This window comes from Lutjanus erythropterus, chromosome 1, assembly GCF_056507025.1.
Source record: "Lutjanus erythropterus isolate fLutEry1 chromosome 1, fLutEry1.hap2, whole genome shotgun sequence".
NCBI classification, from domain to species: Eukaryota; Metazoa; Chordata; class Actinopteri; order Lutjaniformes; family Lutjanidae; genus Lutjanus; species Lutjanus erythropterus.
The window spans coordinates 41,495,637-41,517,461 of record NC_139317.1 but is presented as its reverse complement, the minus strand read 5'-3'; the positions used below and the strand labels follow the sequence as shown (position 1 = coordinate 41,517,461).

General features: G+C 39.5%; 1 protein-coding gene across 1 annotated transcript in view; it reads right to left on the bottom strand.

Annotated features, from left to right (window-relative positions):
* Positions 1–446: 446 nt before the first annotated feature.
* LOC146333307 (protein MTSS 2-like) overlaps positions 447–21,825 on the bottom strand; it is a 37,984-nt gene continuing 16,605 nt past the window's right edge. Inside the window, exons 2-3 of the mRNA XM_084725271.1 lie at positions 1,568–1,629; positions 447–627 (exon numbers count right to left, since the gene is read on the bottom strand). Of these exons, the coding sequence (XP_084581397.1) occupies positions 447–627; positions 1,568–1,629 (243 nt within the window). The remainder of the gene's footprint in view (positions 628–1,567; positions 1,630–21,825) is intronic.

Sequence of the window (21,825 nt, the reverse complement as noted above, 5' to 3'; positions counted from 1 at the left end):
TATTACTCTTGTTATTGCTGAAGCAATGGCCTGTGCTTTACTTGTTTATATGTCTTTGCACCCTGACAACAACAAACTTCATGATTTTTATGCTTCACACATTGTTAAATTTAAAGATATGACAGACTGGCATAAACAGTAAAATCAACAAACAGCAGTTTCCTCCCAAAAACATTTGGCATCAACTTTCAAAAGCCTGTGTTGTTTGCAACACACCATGCATCCTGCATATCCTGCTACAAAAATACCTTTTACTGACCTCTCTGAGAAACTTCCGTCATTTTAGTTTCAGTAAACAGTGCAGCGCAACTGCTTTGAAGCTGAGGACAAAGTGAACCTTTAGGCTGCTGGGAACACTTTCATCAGTCAGAGGAGAATTTAGTAGGAGGGTTGATAATATCTCAACAACATAACAGGACTTCTAATAGTGCTGCCATGTGGACACTTCAGAGGAGCAAAAACACAACAAGTGGACACATACAAATGCACACAGCTTGGAGTTTTCTGAGCTGGGGATCACACACACACACACATACAGTTGTTATGATCCTACCTCTGGTGTTGGTAGCCATATCTGCCACCTTCTGAAAGGCATCCAGGAAAGCCACAGCAGCCAGGACCGTGGTTCTACGTGAACAGAAAACACTCATTACTTCAGATAAAATGGTACTATGGATAAACTTTATTTGCATAGTCATTGGTTGGGTTTTGCCCTGGTAATGTAGCGATGGCATTTATGATTTGATCAGTGAATTAGGTGGGTGAAATAGCAGATTTGATCTATTAGTATGTTGCTACATACAACTGATATCAGTGTTATCCACCTCTGTAAGTTACTCCTTGCCCACAGCTATGGGAAAAACAGGAACAAACACAGAACTGATTTAATTTTATTTCCATTTTATTTAGAAACATGTTTTTCCAATGTTGCTTTTCGTAAATTTAAAACAAAATCTAATAAAAAAGCAGGCATGTCTCCCTAAAATTTGCTCCAGTTTAAAGGTAGAGTCAGTGGAATTTGTTCGAGCTGTCAGTAAACGCACCAGAAAGATAGCTTGTTGTTGTCTCTCATTCTCAGAATGTCAAATACTGACATTCTGAGTGGGTTAAGTGTCCTGAGCACAACAAATTAATGAGAAATACAGGCAGAGGGCAGAGATTCTCCAGATACAGCCCCCACCACACCTCTAGTGGGCTATAAGTTATGATTATGAAAGTTTATACAAGTTATGAACATTTATGAGTCTGTATATGTTCTTTTTTTTTTTTTTTTTGGAAAATGTTGCATATTATGTCCATAAAGAGCAACAACCCATGAAATTAAAGCATCTGCGTGATGTCATGTGGTGATTTAAATGCTTTTTTTATGATCTACAAAAACTTAAATTCTATTTAAATCACTGAAGCTGCAGTAAGGGAATCACTGAATTCTTGCCAGTTCATTGAGTGGAAACTTTAATCTAAAAATTCTGGCAATGCATACAATTCAGATGGTGTCAGAACTTACACTTAAACTTTTTTTTATGTATTTGTTGTTTTATTTTGTTGCATTGTGAAGGAAACTTACCGGAGCTGGGAATGCAGCTTGGTGGCCTTGGCGCTGAAGTCCTCCCACACAGGATAGGAGCACTGGCAACACACAGAGGATAATACACGTTAATATCTACAGATATTATATATTAATAAACAGTGTGTCTGGCTTTACAGTGGGTACCAGGAAAGAGAAGTTCTTGTAATGTTACAGAAAGTGACACTGTTTTTTGGCAGATGCATGTTATACCACTTTAATGTCTCTCAGGCAGCTCATCAGATGTTCATCACATTTTAAGGTAACATGACTGTGCTTCATTTTAAAAACTGGTGACTGGATCCACAGCAGTTGCCTCTTTTTCTCCCCTCTCGTGTATTATCTCTCTTTCCACCACTCCCACTCTGTCTGCCTCTGTTCCCTGGTCTGTATCTCTCTCACTTCCTGGATGTATCTCAGTCACTTTTAAATTCCAGTTCCACAGCGATATACTGACAAGAAATAATCAAGTCAAGTCCATTTTCTTTATACAACGCAGAATGACAAATCACAGTTGACCTCAAGGGACTTTATAATCTGAAATGTGCACCACACCCTCTGGTCTCAGACCCTTGATTTATTTACTTTTTTTCTTCTGTTTAAACTTTATTTAACCAGGCAAGACACTGATTCAGATAAGTACAGTAGTTTTTGGCAAAGCAAAATCATACAAAAAACAAAAAAAAAAACAAAAAAAAAAAAACATTATTATGACAAGGATGACTGTGTGACATTACTAACAGCAGTGTTGGTACATTTACTTACAGTAAGTACTGTACTTAAGAACTATTTTGAGGAACTTGTTCCTTTATTTGAATATTTCAAGTTTATATTCCTTTATACTTCAACTCAAATATATATTTAGGGGAAAATATTGCCTTTTTACTCCTCAACATTGATCTGACTGCTGTTGTTATTAGTTAGTTTGCAGATTAAATATGATACATTATTACAGACTAAACTGTGTATACTCAGTAGGTAACTTGTACATTTTTAAAGGGGGGATGGCCCTTTACCCTATAGTAAAAACTGTATCTGTAGTCATTAAGGTTGCAAATTGTAAGCCTTTTCCTCAATCAATCGTTGAAAACATTAATGATCAATGAATCGATTTATCTCTTGCCTCCTCAATCAAAGCTTTAATTCCATATCAACATATTGTATGTTCTCTGACAAACATATAAAGATGTGATGGCCTCCATATTAAACATGTATACTTGAATATCAGATAATATTTGGAGCTTGTTCATAAAAATAATGTTATATTTTAGATCTCTATTTGACAGTGGATCAATTCAATTTTACTTGATTAATCAATCATCAATTAATCGTTATCATCCCCAGTGGTCATGTCTCCCCTAAAATATTTAGTGGTCTGGAGGTGTACTGTCAGCAGCACAGACACTACTGAATGATCATAGAAATATTATGGGAATATTATAGTAATACTACAGGCAGCAGTGTGTCTCCATGATGCTTTCACTCTTCTGTGACATGTTGCTGCTTGTCACTTTGAGTATGAAGGTGATAGTACTCTATAGGCTGCTTATTATATGTCCCAAACTGAACTGAAAGAAGGGCCGGAGTGAGAGAAAAAGGGACATATACAAATCCATCTGCTGCTTCAGCACCACGGACAGCAGCAAGGATTTATCAAAACACAGCACAGTTAGGGTACTAATATTTCAGAGCCATGATCGGGGCCATAGATTCTGCACAAACCTCGTTCAGATGAAGTATCAATGAGTCAGGCAGACTAGAGCTTAACTGTCGATCAATTAGTCAGTCAATATTTATTTATGTAAATCCCCTCTACTCAGACTGTCTTGTTTTTTTCTTTTTCCTTGACTGTAAAGTTTGAGCCTCACTGTGCAGGATGATATATGTGTAGAGTTTGGCACAAGACGGCTGTTTTCAAATCGTCACCGTGCAATAAAAAACACTTATCTCCAAAACGTCAACTTTTCAGGAGCTGAGAAAAATAGCCATGCTTTTAGCTTTGTGGCGGTGCATTTTCAGATGATCCAGTGGCTTTGTGAATGGTTTGTTTGGCTTAAGACATAGGAAAAGTGTCTCAACTCATGAAGGATCATTCCCTCCTTTAGTTTTAGGGAAAAATTCAAAATCACCGCAATTGGAGATAGGTAGTTTTTACAGGACGGTGACGAAATTCATCCACTGGAGGTGGAAAGTGTCTCTGAGTTCACCTTAAATCTCAGTTTAAGATCATACCAGCATGACTTTGTGACACTAGGAGACAACTGTAGTTAAATCTGCAACTTAAATGCAATGTGAAAACTTGAACTGAGAATGGATGTTTTCTATTGAAGTAGGACATGTCTTGTGTCAAGCTGTTTTTTGGGTGAAGAAGTAGAATAATTGATCCTATTTGTTTGAAAAACATAGCTATTTTTATAACCTTTAAGTAAAAATGTCATTGTCAAACATTCATTACGTTTATTTTCATATATGAATAGCTACAGGTTTTGGACTGTTGGTCAAACTAAACAAGCAAGCTCATAATTAATTTGTTAATATGCACATCCTGGTCATCCTGGTCATGATTTGTGCATATTAGCAGCTTATCCTAGTTTCAGAAGCCTGGATATATAGTATCTGAAGTATGATATGATATATATATATGTGGCATATATACACCTTATCCAGGTTTCTTAACTATATCATAGTGGCTGAGAAAAAGCAAGACACACCTGCAGGCAGATAACCAGAAAACTTTACACAGTTATGATCATGTGTACATGAATATCCAGGTTTTGTATGTTATGCCATTTCCTAAATATAATCAAAAACAGGATAAGGCTCAAAACCAGGACACTAATGCACATGTAAACACATTCAGTGTCACACTGGGCTCTGGAAAAATGATTTAATTAATCTGTAAAATAAAAAAATAAAGGTTAGTTGCTGCCATAGATAGTTCTCTATTCTGTTCAGTAACATTTAAATGCTGTTTACAAATGAAGGCATCTGTAATAGGAAATACTATAACAGTTCTAAAATAATGATTAGTTTTACTTTTGATAATTCAGGTTCATTTGGCATTTCATGTATTTTTACTTGAGTAAAATTTAGACTTGCACTAATGGTGCAGTATTCAATAATAATAATGATAATAATAGTCACTTAAAGGAGGAAATCATCTTTTTTCCATGTGTTTCTGAAGCTCACACTCTTTGTTCCCCTTCTGTGTGTTATTAATGTATGTCTACCTTTTTCACCTCCTGTCATCAATCCTATTCCCTATTCTCTTTCCTCAGACACGCCTATCCCACTGTCTGTCTGCTGCATCCCTACCCTGACATCTCCCCCCTTTTTCACCCTCTCTCAACCTCTTCCTTCCTTCATCCCCAAAAAAACAGCCGCCACCCCTCCTCTCCCCCCTACACAGCCATCTAATCCATCTCCCAACGCTCACACACAAACACACACACACATATAGAAACAGAACACTTTGACAGCCACTGGCATCAGGCAGCATCAAAGGGTTCGACTGGAGCAGCCGGGGTTTGCTAATACAATTCAGAGCTGGAGCTGTGTCTCGAATGGATGCTGCTCCCCCATCCTCCCTCCTACCCTTCTTCTCCCATCCTACTGGATGACTGCTCTATCACACACACCCAGCCTCAGCACATATTATATTACACTTGATCCGAGTTAACCTATAACCCTGTTAAATGCTTGCAAAATGTGTGTATGGGGGGTGGATGTTTGTTTTTATGTCAGTATGAGGTTGAAATAGCCTGACAGGAACTGAAAGGTATGGAAAATCAACCAGTCTGAGACGGGAAATGCAAAGAAACAAGGGGAATAATTTCAAAAATGAAGGCAAAGGAGGACAGTAGGAAGGAAAAGTGTGTGTATGGGGGTGTGTGTGTGTGCTGGGGGTGGGGCATCCTGTCGTGATGTCAGACTGGCACAGACAGTAAGGGCTGTATACTCTTTGATCTGGCCTGTTTGATGTGGCTTAATTTGGTCTGAAATCACAGTCCTATTTCCCCTTGGTACCGAAAGCTACCCCCTCCACCATCCACCATCCACCAAACACACACACACACACACACACACACACACACACACACGCTCACTCATCCTGCTCCCTCCCATCACAGGCTGTTTGAAGTGCCCTACGGAGCTTAAGTAGTGTGGATGGGAGATAACACAGAGAAACGCCCTCCTACTTGCGCGCGCACACACACACACACACACACACACACACACACACTCACGAGCCGCCCTGCATCTCATTAGCATATTTCGGGCATTTCAATCCAGTAAAAGAGCCTGGTGGCAAGTGACCAAGTGATGATTGAGTGTGCATGTGTGTGATTGCTTCCTGTTCCTTAACATGCAGGTCTTCCCCCACAACTCACACACTCTGTGTTATTATGCTGCAGTGAGGTAAAGTAAGTAGCCATGACATGGACCACTGGAAACATTTTCTGACTTCAACCAAACCGAGTTAACAGTCACCTGCTAAACTCACTTTAAAGTGAGAGAGCAGAGGAGAAATGCAGCTGCAATGTGAAAATGTGCCATGTTAGAAACCTGCAGTATTGAATGTGTCTAGTTGTTTTATTACATGGCTTTGTTAAATACTTGATTCTGATTGGTCGATTACAGAATTCCAAGGTGTGTTATTTCTGTATAGCAGACCATTGCTGTCGACACAGTTCTGATAGACTCTAAAATCATTTCAAAACTAATATTTTGTCTCAAAGTGTTGATTTTAATTAAATACATAACCCTGTAACACACAGGATAATGTACAATGAGTAGGTCACCATTGTGAAATAAAGCCTTAAAATCATTTTCAGTTTATATTTTGTGTGACACAATTGTGTGCAAATATTTTTTTGGGGGGGTAAGCAACCATGAAATAAGCAGTATAATGTACACTGAGCAGGTCATTATTGGGAAATGAACAGAATAAGTGTTAAATAAGAAATAAATAAGTCCTACATCATCCTGTTGGGATTTACTTCACAATAGTGACCTGCTCACTGTACATTATTCCTTACGTTGCACATTGGCTCCTGACCACAATTTATACAGAAGTCTGTATATAAAACTATTTTAAAAAGATACATTTTTGTCCTCTTTGTCCTCTCAGGCTCTGTGATAGTGAATAATAATTATTCTTTTAATCAGGATGGGTGTGCATAAGCTACTTGCTTGCTACTTGCTTGGGTTGTTTAAAAAAAATGTTAAGCTTACACTAGAAAAGAGACATTTACCAAAGGAGAAGTTCCTAACAATGCAAATAATTATACTGGATAATAATATCTGTCAGTAAAACTTTGTAATTTATGTCTTTTTTTATGCTCTCAGCCTCTGAACATGTGGCACATGCCACTGAGCTACCAGGCCACCTTAGTGTAACAGCTGTACTATAGATTTTACAACTTTTACATGTCATTTCTTGTGTGCATGATAGCAGAGCATATGATAAAAGGTCCTACAGGAAGCTAATCACTCATCTGTTTCACACTATAGAGATCCAGCATGAAAACACAAGCTTGTGGTTCTGTAAGAAATTAGAAGTCAAATAAATCAGAAATCAAACTTTTGTGATGATACAAATTACTAAAAAGTATGATAATTGGCTATACAAATAAAATTTGACTTGACTTTGACTTTTTAATGAAGCTGTTAGGTAAATAAATTTGTAAAAAATCTATGTAATTAGTCACCATTACCAAAAACCATTTCCCACAAGTCAAAACATGTAGTTAGACAGAAATCAAAGTGAATTTTTGCCCCTCAAACAGCCAATGAATACCCTGGCTGTGCAGACATTAGCTGTAAGCTATCTGGCAACAAATGACACTGACTGTCTGTGTGGGAGTGAGCCCTTGTATGCATTTCTGCTCAGCCTAACAAATTGGATTTCTGATCGGATTTTATCTCTCGGTTCATTTTCATTTTCCAAGGGGCGTTATCAGCGGGTGCAGACCAAAACGCGTCTGGCAATTGGACAGACCCACAACCAATCAGTGTATGTGACGTAGCGCTGAGTGACGCATGCAGGCTGGGGCAGTGCTTGGTCCATTTCCAAGCAGGAAACAAATAAGGGTTGCAAACTTCAAATTAAAGCTAAACAGTTCACTAAAATGTAACTCTGAAAACATCTGAGGTGAGACAGGCAATGTAGTAACAGAATCTCAATTCACATTTGATAAACAGTATTTTTCTGAAGTGTTTGTTCATTTATGATGATATCACAATGTTACTGAGCAACATTTATGAGGGACAATACTGCAATGATTCTGTCTTAGTAGGAACATTACATGCCTTTCCAAAAAGTGGGACAACATAAATGACACACTGGTGATGACACTCTGGAACTCTAGGATTCCTTCTCCAGTTGCTCCTTTTTCCTCTCATCTCTTTACCTTATGAGGTAGATTCATAAAGCAATAAGAAATAAGGATGAAAAAACCTCTAACCAGGGTTAATTCATTATTAATGATCAATTTTACTACTCAAGCACATGCTAATGACGTTTATTAATATAGTTATCCTGCCTTGTCATTATAAAGCCATTGTTCAATAAAGAAAATCAAAGCAGAGCACTAACTAGGGACTAGTTTTTATGTGTGTGACTTTGTATGCCATCATGCTGCCTCTAAGTTTTGCCTGGGAGACATTAAGACCTTCCTTGGTTACATGGCCAGACTGAGGCCGGTGGAGTGGTAAGAGAGGGCGGGATGCTCTGCAGGTTTCTTAGATAGCAGAAGAAATATGGCATTAGGAGAGAATGTGGGCAGTCACAATTATAAGTGAGTAACAATTATGATGCTGTGATGCTGCACTGCAAAACACTTAATGGGCTTTAAAAGTTGTGATTAGTTTAAGATAATTAAAGTCACAAAGTGTTGCATTTTAATAGGAAATGTTTTAGTAGATATAGAACGGATGGCAAACCCAAGAAACCTTTGACTGTCTCAGAACGACCAATCAAAGCAGCAATCAGTGAGGAGAGGCACATCTAGACACAGATGCTAGTGGAGCAAAGGCTAGCCTGCGAATTGCATCGAGATTTTGGCTATCTATGTATATGTACTCATAGAGATCATAACATTAATATAGAACTTGTCATAAATGTTCATATCTGGTGTTTTATGACTGCTGGTATGTATTACTTTGATTAGATAAAACCATAAAGATCTGTGTGGTGACACAGGAGAAACTGAATCATCTCACAAAGACAGAGGCTGTCTGTTCAAGGTCAAAGATCCGCTGTGTGAATTCTTCTGGAATCAGTTTAAGCTCTCAGCCAGCGAGCTGCACGCTCCATAAATGTGTCTGCGAGTGTGTGTTTGTCTCAACCAGAAGGCTCAAAGACCGCGACCATAACCACCGTGCTCACATGATTGCGGGACTCGGAATATCATGATGGCCGGGGGGCAAATGCATGAGTGTGTGAGAGACGCAGAGCGGGAGACAGTGAGTGTGTGAAAAAGCTTCAGGATTGTATACTATTACATCACCACTTCCTGTGTCACTGAAGAAGTCAGCGGGGCATGCATGATCGCCTGTTATGCACACAAGCTCACACACACACACACACACACACACACACACACACACACACACACACACACACACACACACACACACACACACACAGTGCCCAGTTCATCCCAGTGTAAATATATCATGACTTAAAATGAATCCTAGCTTTCTTCCTCTGTTTCTTCTGTTTTGGTCCTCCACTGAAGGTATAAAATGAGGGGAATTCTCAGTTTTGCACAGTTCACCTTGATACTTCACCTTTCCTTCTTCCTTTATACCCTCCCTTCCTTCCTCCTTCCTTCCAGCTGGAGTTCTGCTGCCTCCTACTCATTTTCAGTCAAGAGCAGCAAATGGCTCATAAAAAGCATAACAGACAGCTCAAATCAGAGAGCTTTCAGAATCGCAAAGTTAAAACCAGTCACACCTGACATCTCTACTGTTTTTCTATATACTGTATATAAATAAATTCAGGTTGCAACTTTTCCTTCTACAGCCAAGAGTCTATCGAAATTGCACATGATTTTGTCCACAATGAAACATCGCAATGAATGTTGATATATATGTTGGTGTGTGAAACCAGCAAAACTTGAACCAAAGTTAGCTGGCTAGGTATGCAGTGAAAGCTAAGCTAAGCTAACAATGGCACAAATCATAAGGACACAATTCACATGAAACGCACTAACAGAAAGAAATCTAAGCTTTTTAAGTTTGCCTATTGGGCAGGTTTAATAAGAAAACAATGCAGTGACCAACAGCAAAAACGTATTTTTTTCGCCCACATGTCAAAAAGAACTTTGCTAACAATTCCTGCCTCATGGAAACTCTGAGAGGACACATTACCCCAAATACAGAGGACTTTTGAACCATGATGTAACAGTGGTAGAGGCCTCGGTGATCGGCGACTGTGATGGATGATAAGATCATTCATCAGCCCAGCCCTGGTGTAAAATGTAAACAAACTGAACTGAGAACACTAATTGTTGAAGTTTTGAAAGTGAAATTCTTTCTCATTCTTGCTCGATTCGACTTCAGTTGCTCAGAAGTCTGGGGGCTCTGCTGTCGTATGTTGTGCTTTAAAATGCACCACACATTTTCAGTAGGAGACAGGTGTGGACTGCAGGCAGGCCTAGTACCTGAACTCTTTAACTACGAAGCCATGCTGTTGTGACACGTGCAGAATGTGTCTTGGCATTGTCTTGCTGAAATAGTTAGGAACGTCCCTGAAAAAGATATGAATGGCACCACATGTTGCTCCAAAACTTGCACACACCTTTCAGCATTAATGGGGCCTTCACAGATGTGAGAGTTACCCATAATCCCATGAGCACTAATGCACCCCAAACCATCACAGATGCTGGCTTTTGAGGTCAGCACTGGTAAAAACCTGAATGGTCTTTTTCTCCTTTAGGCCAGAGGACATGAGATCCCTGATTGCTGAAAATAATCTGAAATGTGGACTCATCAGACCACAGCACACTTTTCCACTTTCTGTCCACCTCAGATGAGCTCAGGCCCAAAGAAGACCTTTCTGGATGTTGTTGATACACTTTTCCATGGTGTTCATGGATCATATTATGGATTGTATGATAAAATCACAAAATTCCTTAAGTTTTGTGTTGAGAAATGTTCTGGACTAGACTATTTGCCCACAAAGTTTTTCACAAAGTGGTGAACCCCACCCCATCCATGCTTGTGAACAACTGTGCTTTTCAAGGATGCCCCTTTCATCACCTGTTACCCTTTAACTTGTTTACCCTCTGAATGTTCTATACAGATGTTTTCTGAACATTACACAACTTCCCCAGTATTTTGTTGGCTCTGTCCCAACTTTTCTGAAATGTGTTGCAGAAATCAAATTCAGAGTGAGTTTATGTTTTTAACAAACAAGTTAATCAGTTTGAACATTAAAAGGGTTTGCAAATCATTGCATTCTGGTTTTATTTATGTTTTACACAACGTCACAACTGTTTTGGAATTGGGGTTGCATCTGTGCGGGTTTTAAGATTAATTAAATGCCATATGGAGCTCCATTTTTTCAGTCTTTCCTTCTTTTTTTGCGCAGATGACATCATGTCTCCTTTCTCTTAAAAAAAATAAAGCAACATTCAAATACTGATATAGATGTCTATTACCATGCCAACAGCAGAAGCCAGTCCCTGCAGCATTTCACAGGCTTTTTTAGGGATTGTTGGGGCCTAAAATGCCTGATTTCACAGCAGCTTTTCTGAAAAATTGTGCTGCATGTTAATGCAGACATACATGTATGACGTTTGCACGAGGGCCTGCTATGACTGGTTACAGTAGAAAGACACAGTGACAAATTTGTGGAAAAGTTATGCAGAATTCATGGGAATTGGTTGAATTTGCATTAACTGTTGCGATTGCAGCAACCCAACTTACTGGAGGGACTGAGAAGCTTTCAGGTCAGCCATAAATCTAACAAGGGATTTACATACAATCACCAAAAGAAGTGTAATTTCTGATGCAAATTCTATCAATCATGTTAATTTTTTTATGTGTGTGTACACAAAGATAACAAAGTAGGTAAACTGTGCTTTACCCTCTACTTGATCTCTGTTTTAAATCCCTCAGAGTACAGGGACTCTTCCATCGACCTCTATCTCACCAGCAGTGATCCCTCAACCCTGATACCGAGCAATATATTGACTATTTTTCCCGTTTCCCATTACTCTGTTTCTTCCAGTAATCCTCCATTTCATCTGGTCCTGACTCTGGACTCTGGGGTGCTGTCAACAGTCCTCTGGCCTAGTTCTCAGAGCACCACCAGTCCACCCAGTCTGTCCAGCGCTCTATTGAGAGCTCCACTCCACCACTCACTACAGTGGATGAGAAGCTTACTGTCTCCTCTCGTTCTTTTGTTCCCTTTGTTTCCCCCACAGCAAGACAGAAAAACAGAGGAAATCCAGCAAGAGAGACAGAGTGCGAGGGAAAACGGGTGGAGGCAGGCAGAGAGGGATGTAAGGATTAGCCAGATTTTTTGTTGTATAATCGAGCCAATTCACACGTTAAAAGAGAAATGCAAGACCCAAACAAAAGGGGCTAATTTCACAGTGCTTCATATGCATAATCGACTGGCTGGGAGTTTTCAAAAAGAGGATCAAACTCATTTTTATCAAGGTTGGGAGTGGATGTATAACCCAGAGAGGAAAATGCTACATATTATCTGTCTCCACAGAAAGACTGGTGCTGTCTTTTGTCTGCTCAGCTGCACCATTACAGTACAGCTACGTATACATGGCGCCTAATAGAGCTGTCACAATACCAGAATTTTAAACTACAATACAATATCAGCATACAAAATACAATACTCAATACCTCTTTTGATACCACAGCAAAAAGAAATCGGTTTAAAAGCCCAATCAGAATATAAGTGCTCCATATGAATACCTCAATCATAAACAGGCCTAAACCAACTGAAGAGGTTGCGGGGGGTTAGTTTAAACCTTTTCATAAACTGATCAAAAGAAAATTGTACAGTGTAAACGTGTGATGTATGTTTCTCTACTTGGAAAACATGGAGGCCTCCAAGCTGAACTGGACCTCAGATGCAAACTCTTAAAGAGCTGAAGATTATTGGATGCCCAGGATATACTGAGGCAGTCAGTCGAGTCTTGTCAGTGAACTCTCATTTGGCTGTTAAACACAAATATTTGACTTCATTAAAGATGTCAGACATTCAGGGTGACAGTAATATAGTAAACAAGCTAAGTTAGCCTGTAAGCTAATGTATGCTAAGTACACTAATGAAAGATTGTAAATGTGTAACAACATTCTACACTAGATATCAACAAATACCAAATTTTTGACTTTGATAACAATACCCAGTTAAGTATCACAGTACTCTATACCAAAGTGATACCTTAGACTGAAACAACATTTGTTCAAAACTCACTTACAATATACTGCTGCAAAACCATGCCACCCATAGAGTGTGCAAAATAAATTTACAATAAAACTGGAACTATTTCATTTTACTTTCATGCACATGGGAGGAAGTTGTTGATCTATGGTTATACTCATGGGGTTAAATGTTAATATACTATGTATTATAAACATGCCCTGCAAAATGACCATGTATTATTTCTATGAATAGTTCCAAAACTACAAACCATGATTTTACCAACAGGCCATTTACACTAAAAGATTACTCTAGCAACACAATCACATTTTTTTCTTTTTTTTTTTAATTCTGTTTACTTTGGGCACTGTTTCTGTCTGACACTAAAGCCACTGAGGAGCCTTGAGAAGCTACATGTGGCTAGTGCTAGTAGCACTATATTATTTAGCCCTTAAATGTTTTTAAAAGCACCAAAACAAAAACCCAACATTATCAGAAACTGTATCATATTAAGTTGTTGTGAGCTATAAATTCACCGCCTCTAATCAGTGGGCAGAAGATAATGTTATCTTGGAGCCTTAGCGGGCAAGGCCTCTCTTCCTCCGTCTACTACTCCTCTGGGTGCAGGCAGATCTTGTCTTGGTCTTGGTCTTGGTCTAAATTATTCATACAGTGCTAATTTGCTGTTACACTCAAACACACCATTCCTGTCACTTTAAAGATAATCTGATCTCTCGACCCAGCAAACGTCTCCTTGAGGTCTGGAATAAAATCACTGCTTTAGTGTCACGGTTACATTACCTGATGATGTTGCCAGTTAGTAAAATATCATTAAATGTTCCTCAGCATCGGACGTGCCTGTCTACAAAATTCATCAGAATACATTCACATGCTTATGGAGACTGACCCAGCAACAAAAACGACAGCAGTGGTTTCACTTTGATTAAACATTTAAAAAGTCATATAATTATGTTTTCTGACATGTCAGGGATTCCTGCACATTTTCCTTTATAATATCAGAATCACTTACTTTTTTAATGATATATAACATTAGGTTTATAAGGCTTCAGGTAAGATCAGCAGTGGTGCTACATTACATAGCAAATGCCACATTTTTCATGATTTTCCCTAATCTTAGCTAAATTCCACTTCTCTAAATTCAACAAAACTTTAACCACAGAGGAGGTAAATTATAAACCACCCATATGAGTCATTTTTGTAATGATCTATTTTGTGGTTTTGGTTGGAGGATTTGCCAGACACAACGACGAACTAACATGGGAGTAATCATAACTTGAATTTGTTTTATATGAGCTTCAACATTTTGGAGCATAAAACATCATTCAGTACCAAGATAAGTGGAGTCATGATTTCCTCCACCATGCTGAGTAAAACGCTTCTCCCAGCACATCGGCTGGCACTTTGTTTCAAAGGGAAGAGGATCAGCATGCAGATGAGGAGACAGAGACTGCCTCGCTGCATAATTGATGAAGTGCAGCAGCTAATTCCAATCTAAACATAGTGATGAGGGGAAAGAGGAAACCATCTGTGAGCTGTTGTGTTTCTGCGCTGCAAGGCCAGAGATCAGAGACGCCCGATCAGTGAAACATCTGCCCAATAGGATGTCTGCACCGTGTTTTGGGTAAAACAATACTCATGACAGTCATGTAATATGTCAGACAGGGGCAGCCATGAATGTACATAAAACATCAGTCGCTGCATTTCCTGCTGCTGTATCACATGAGGGATGAAAGTTAAGAGATGAGGGGGAAATGATAGCTGCACTAGTTTGTGACGCAGCTAAAATTCAGATTTGCTGGATCTGAGGAGCTGTAACTGTCTGTGTCGTCTGACTTAAAGCCACGGGGTGGAAGAAACAAATTACATAAAACACAAAAAAATCACTCGAATGACAGCAACTATTGTAACTAAGTTTGTTTTTGTGTGCTTGTACTTTACTGATTATTTTTGAAAACTACATTTCAAGTCATATCTGTCTGTCCAGGAGGGCAGAGCTCTGTCTCCAGAGCACTGACATGTGATGGACAACATGGCAGCTCCCCAAAAGTGAAGCCAAAACATCTCTATCACCCCCTGGTGGCTGGCTGCAGTATGGGTTATAAACCCCACCCCATCTATTTTAGCAGATGGGACACGGCCAAATTAAAAACTCAAAATACACATCAAATAAATAAAGTGGTTTCTGTCATTTTAGGTAGTTCTTATCATGCTGAAGTTTGTTCAAGTGCTCATTTCTCAGATACATTTGGTTTTAATTAGTTATTTGATGCTGTAAAATGGGGTTTTGGGATTGACAGCTGAGCTCTGCTCACAGATGAGTTGACAAGGACCTTGATGCCACGTTTCCAACCCTAATCACCACTGCACAGACTCTGGCTCCAAATGATGTCACCAAGACAGGATGTACCTGGGATATTTTGGCTTCATTTTTGCTCAGTGGGAGGGAATGGAGACAATATTTATATACAGTCAACGGTCCAGAAGGGAGATGCTCTACACTCAGCTGATACTGAAACTGAAAAGATACATGTATATGTTCATTGGTCAAGTGCCTGGGGAAGGACGGTTGCAGCTGCACCGGGCTGCACCCAGCAGTTTATGAACAGTACAAAGAATTTGAGGACAAAGTCATTTTAGGCTATGTTTATGGTTAGTATTGTACTACTGTAGTTATTGTATCACTGATTTGAAGCTCTACTCAGCTAGCAGGCTAGTGACCCATAGATGTTGTGTGTCCAGTAAATGCATACTGTGTCAGTCTTTCTGCTGTTTTTGACATTAATCCCTGATGAAGCTGCAGATCATTCAGCTCAGTATTTGGAAACTTTGAGGAGCACAGAGGCTGGTTACAGTGAAACGCCTGAGACCCAGCAGTCTTTGTCCTTGAAGATAAGTCAGTCTAACCAATCATGATTCTCAAAGTCTATCTAAATGATAGAATGACTTTCCAGTGTCTCCCTCCTGTTTAATGTTTTATTTATTTTACTCAGACATTTATGTTCAAACTTTAATTTTGAAATTTTACTTTGAAGTTGCAAGCTTGTCACTGCTTCCTGTGCTCTGCTCGTTCTCTGCTATCTTTCTGCTGTTGTTACATTGCAGAAGTCAGGTTGCCATCAGGTGCAGGTTCATGAAGCACAGTAACTCAAATCTATCTCTATATTTTATGCATTGTGCATTGCATTGTCTTGTCAATATTAGTTGTATTTATTGTATTGTATTTATACTGATGTGCTGTCCGCAAAGACTCCTTTCAGTAATTAGCCTGTTCGGAAATTAGCTTTGCCCAGTGATAAGCTAACTGTATTAATGTGAGTGCACAGTTAAACGTGTTTACTGCAGCACTTGTTTAGTATTCACACAGAGTGTGTGCTGATCTCATTTTAGTCCTTAAATACTTTTAGCTAATGCAGGCTGTCAATGACAAGTCACAGATCTGCAGTAAAGAGCTGAAATCCACCTGCTGACTCTGTTCTGTGACTGAAGCTGACATAGTTGTCACTTGGCTCACTGTGACTGATACACCACCCAAAGACAAGGAAGAATGAAAATGTAACAACCTAACTGAAACATCAAATAAGAATATACATCAATTTGACAGTCATGTAACAATTCACAGAAACATAACCCCATTATATCCACAGTTATGGGAAAAAAGTCACTGCAGCTTAGAAAAACACTACTTCAGTAATTTAGCATTATTAATTTGGGTGCTTTGCAAAAGACGAATTAAAAAGAAAAAGTGGGGGGAAAAGGTCAAAATCAAAGCAGCAGAGGCCTCATTCTGGTCCTAGTATCAAGTCAAGTTCCAAAAATACTGGATCCTACACTTCCCACAATGCATCACAACATACTGTATATTGTTAGGCGCTGCCTGCCTGGTGAATTTCAAACTCTATGCCTCCAGTTTGAAACACAGATGTCCCATTCGACATAAACCTAATGACATCATCAGCTATTTTCTCAGGCTTTAAAAAGCTCCTCCAGAGCTACAGACAGCATCATAGAACCATTTTCATGAAAACTGACTTTAATGTTGAGTTGTCCTTTCGGGTAGCCTTCAGGCCTAAACAGTGTTCCATACATAAACGTTAATATTCAGGCATGAATCATGACATGTAGAGAGAGATTTACACACCAAGCAGACAGCACACTGATAAAAGACAGGACAGAAGCAGGGCTATCTGCATCGTTGGATGGTCTGTTCACAAGCAGGCATCAATCACCCAGACTCTTAGGTATAAAGATGTCACTTAGCTGTTTCTTTCCTCCCTTTTGCCGGGCTGAGAGTCATTATTATCTGCGCTGCTGCAATCATATGAAAGGGCTGTTGATGCTCGCTGGAGGTGCGTCCATCAGACCACTTAGAGTAAGTGACGGCAACCGTTACTGTGACCCTCAGCACTTAGAGAGATATGTATGCAGAGATAAGGAGGAGGGGAGGAGCTTGACTTTGATGGCTAATCCTGATGAAACTGCACAAAGCTGCACGATTATGGACAAAATCATAATCATGATTATTTTGATCAATATTGAGACGGAGATTATTGATCACAATTTTAGGGACAAAACATTTTTATTGCACTTTAACATTTAAATCAGCACTGCCTTCACTTTCCACCGTCCTGCTAATGCACAAATCTGTGCTTCAAAATAAGACCGGTCCTTATTCACAGTGGAGCTCCTAAAAACACACCAATAAATAAGGATACAAGGTGATTATACATCATTTACAACAAAGTTGTATAGTGAAATTTTACCAGCTGAAACTTTCTTATTTGATTGGTTTATTGACTGGAACTGGAGGAGATAAATAGAAATCTAGAACAAAATAATTTATACGGAGGAGTGCTGGGGATGAATTAAGCAGTGTCACAGCCTGAGGGACAAAGCTGCTCTTCACTGGAGGAGCGGCAGCTGATAATTCTGTATCTTCTGTCTGATGGCACCATAAAATTGTAAAATCTCAAATAAAATTGCGCAGTAAAATTGTGCCAAAACGCTTTGCCCAAATTAAATCAACAGAGCACTGCTTCCACTTTTACATTGTGCTCCATTCCTGCTAATCAACAAATCTTTGCATCAAAATACAGTTTCTTCACGTGAATTCCGTGCATCTGCTAGAAGACATATTGTACCCAAAGTTGTACCCAGAATATAGGTTAACAAAAGATGGATATGCAGTGTTTATTGGACACATCTGTGGCAAATGGAATGCAATTGCATTAGTTATTTCAGTCTGTGTTTGGGAGCTGGATGGATACAGTAATGTACTGTAGAGCGTTGCTCTTATGGATGTCAGAGTTGAAGCTGAAAAAGGATGTGGATACACTGAAGTAACATTAGCAGTGTTATTATTCTTGTCCTTTTTTAATTCATCATACTGCAGTTTGTGGTGTTTTTTCCACTGGCTGGAAAGTTGCTTTTGGCGCAAACACACGTCTCATGCACTCTTTGCATATGACTTGATCTTGCGTAACGTCACTAGCCCCAAATCTGAAACACTTCCAAATAACAGATGATGGTCTGTTTCGAGGGACTCGCTTTTGTCCTCCTGCTCCAGACTGCAGCTGCAAAATCCAGCGGCTGGCTTTGATTTGATATGCAGCAGAGTTTTCTATGAGTGGTGAACAGTCAGTCATATTAATTTAATTATGAGAAGCCAAAATTGTGATCACGATTAATACTGAACTAATTGTGCAGCCCTAGATGAAACCCAGAACAGATGAAATTGACTGTGTCCCAAAATCTCAACACTGAGCAGATTTAGTTGAAATACAAAATGAGGAACTAAAGCTTCATCTGAGCCTGATTTAATAGTGGTTGCAGCAATGATGATGTTGATGTTGACCTCCAGAAGTACTGTGTGTTGTACATAGGAATGTTATACGTTCCTACCAGGTAGAATATATCTTTTTTAATGAAAGATATGTCAACATAAAACAGCAGATTAAATACAAGTATTACCAATGATACTAATTCAGGTCCAGTTCCTTTTAGTGTACTGCAGCAGACTTTCCAGTGAGCCAACATGCACAATAGCAGCACCCTGACTCTGTTTGACCTGAATGGAACTGAACCTTAATCAGTATCATTGGTAATTGTGTTTATCCTACTATGTCATGTCAAAATGGCTGCTGTGAAAAAAGGCTATTCAAATCAAAGTGAAAATGTCTCATAATACCAATGGATCCAGGGCTATTGCAGGGGGCGATGCGAGGCCACATGCAACCTTGGTTTGCAGGCCCCAGGCACGTGTCATCTCGGTGAAATACGTGTTTGTCCAGATCTAATAAGAGCGATGTTGCAGCAGCGCAGCTTGTAATTTGTCCCTCTGCAGATGAGTCTTGTTTCTGTATAGTTGGAGGACAGTTTACTTACTCATAACTCCCACCAGCTCCCTGTTTTCCTTCCTAAACTGGTCTTTTTTGAAGATATTCCCATAATAAAGGTGCCATTTCTCAACATCATCAAGTCCTCTCTGCTGACTGCTTTGATGAGCAAAAAGAGAAACTCCAAGGGTGCCAGCATCAATTTTGACCAGATAAAATATGTTGGAGGTAAAGCAAGAGCATGAAACTTTGCTTGAACAGAGCCAGGGCGAGTGTTTTTCCAGACATGCAACGCATCGCTCAGCCTACTCGCTGATGCACGGAGCTGATTAGGACATCCTCATGGAAAAAAACCCTGAAACAATCAGCTGTTTGCTTGCTTGTTCCAATCACTTCCAGTTAAGAAGTGGTGTTAGGAGGGTCCACTATCACTACAAATATTCGATTATGCACACTCTGAGGCTGGAGTATATTCACGTTGATTTTCATCCCATTTGCGTCAGGTGTGAGGGCCTATAGAGGTGTTTGGCCCTGTGCAGCACACTTAAAAACGCTAATGGTACAGTTTGAAATGGATCAAATTTGCAATCTGAAAGGAGTTGCTGCAAGTGACGGACCCACAGAGAACTGTCAAACAACTCTGTGGTTCAAACAGCACATTTTTAAAATCATCTAATTTCTGTACTTAACATTTTTTGGTACTTATTAGCCGACATTCACACCAACACCGATATATCTGCAACGTGGTAACTGACATATCGCCGTGGCTTATCAGTCCATAAATTCAGACATAACTATCTTTCTGCTGTCTGCTCAGAACAGTTTCCAGAGATGATTTTGCTCTTACTTGAGTTTTCCTTGGCCACTGTGCAATGCATTGAAAGATGTTCCAGCATGGAGTCATTTGACAGGAAGCAGGCAGGGCTGCACAGATCTACAGTGTGCTGTGAGATGCACAGGCTGTCAGTGGTGATGGAGAGGAGGGGCGGAGTTTCTTTATGGCCGAATGCAGATGCTGCATAGTAATTTTCCCCCTCTGAATTTCTCTACAGCTGTACCATTCTACTCAGTTCTGAAGCTCCTGGCATGAAAAGGGAAAGACGATTGATTTTTATATAAAGATAAATTAGCTTTTGCTCAATCTGCAGTCTGAGACTGTCCATAATCATGCAAGACCCTCCTCTGACACATGCAGAGTGTTAAATCCAAAACAAACATATCTTTCTAAACTTACGATGTGATATATAGAGCGTGACGGCAACTTTCTGCTCGTTCTGTAGTATCTTTTTGAAATGAACAAGCGAATATTGATTTGCCTCAGTCATTGTTATTCTGTGTCTCTGGCCTGTTCATAATGATCAGTGTGTTTTACAGTGAACAGCTGAGTGTGATGAGAAGGCTTTGACAGCTCTGACAAAGGGTTCAGTGAGAGAGGCTGTCTTGGCTGGCTCCCAGCAGCCTCCATGCCTCCCACGACCAGTCCTCCCCCATTCATCTCTACCGGCCCTAACGAGCCCCGGGGCCCAAACGACCTCGGAGATTTTAACGAGCTCTAACGAGGGAGCGCTCCTTTTGCGCGTCCCTGTGATGCGGTCGGCACGTTGGCACCTGTTTTTGCAATGAAAATGTTTCAAGGTCAAAATCATGTGAATCATGTAAATACAAAACCATGCGTGTCCCTCAAGCTGCAAGACTCACAAAACACGACACATCTTCTTCTGTGACTTTAATAATCAGCTTCTTTAAAAACTAGACTGTGTCCTCACCTTCACTTGCAACTTTTTTATCCAACTTTCAGCTTCAAAATTAATTTGCTGAGGAAATTCTTGAACTACAAGGAAGTTAAGGGGGTATCAGAGTCAAAATATCCTATGGGCACAAAACCACAACATTTACAGTAGCAAGGTAGTTTAATTTTTTCAGTTAATTTCAATGGATACTGTGATCAATGTAAATGCCAAGGGGGTGATGTAAATCTACATACTATTTTTACACATCAAATTAGAATTTGGTAAAATTTGACAGCCACATTTGCATGGATGACCACAGCAAACTAAGAGCTGAAAGAACAGAAAGTCAAAAAAGGAGAAAGTTATCATATAAGCTGGATCACACCACTCAGGTTAATAGTGTATATAATGTGTAATATATCATCCTTCTTTTGAAGAGTAGCCTTACAAACAGCTCTACAAAACAGGCAGTTACTAAGGATGGCAATTTCCATTTCATTTAAAACAAGGTAATCATCAATTCTGCTTATTGGTCCCATTCTTTATCAATTGACATATAGATTCCTGATCAATTTTAGTCAAGCTGCCTGTAGCCTAAGAACAAGTCTCTCTATCATGGATGAAATGGGGAAATATCAGTACAGTGATTGTTTTCATTTAGGTTTTCTTTGTTAAAGAAAAAATCTTCTACATTAGAATAACACAGGATGTTTACCCTCTGTTACATACATGCTGCTAGGTAGGGTGTGAGTGTCAAATACATGGCATCACTGGACCACC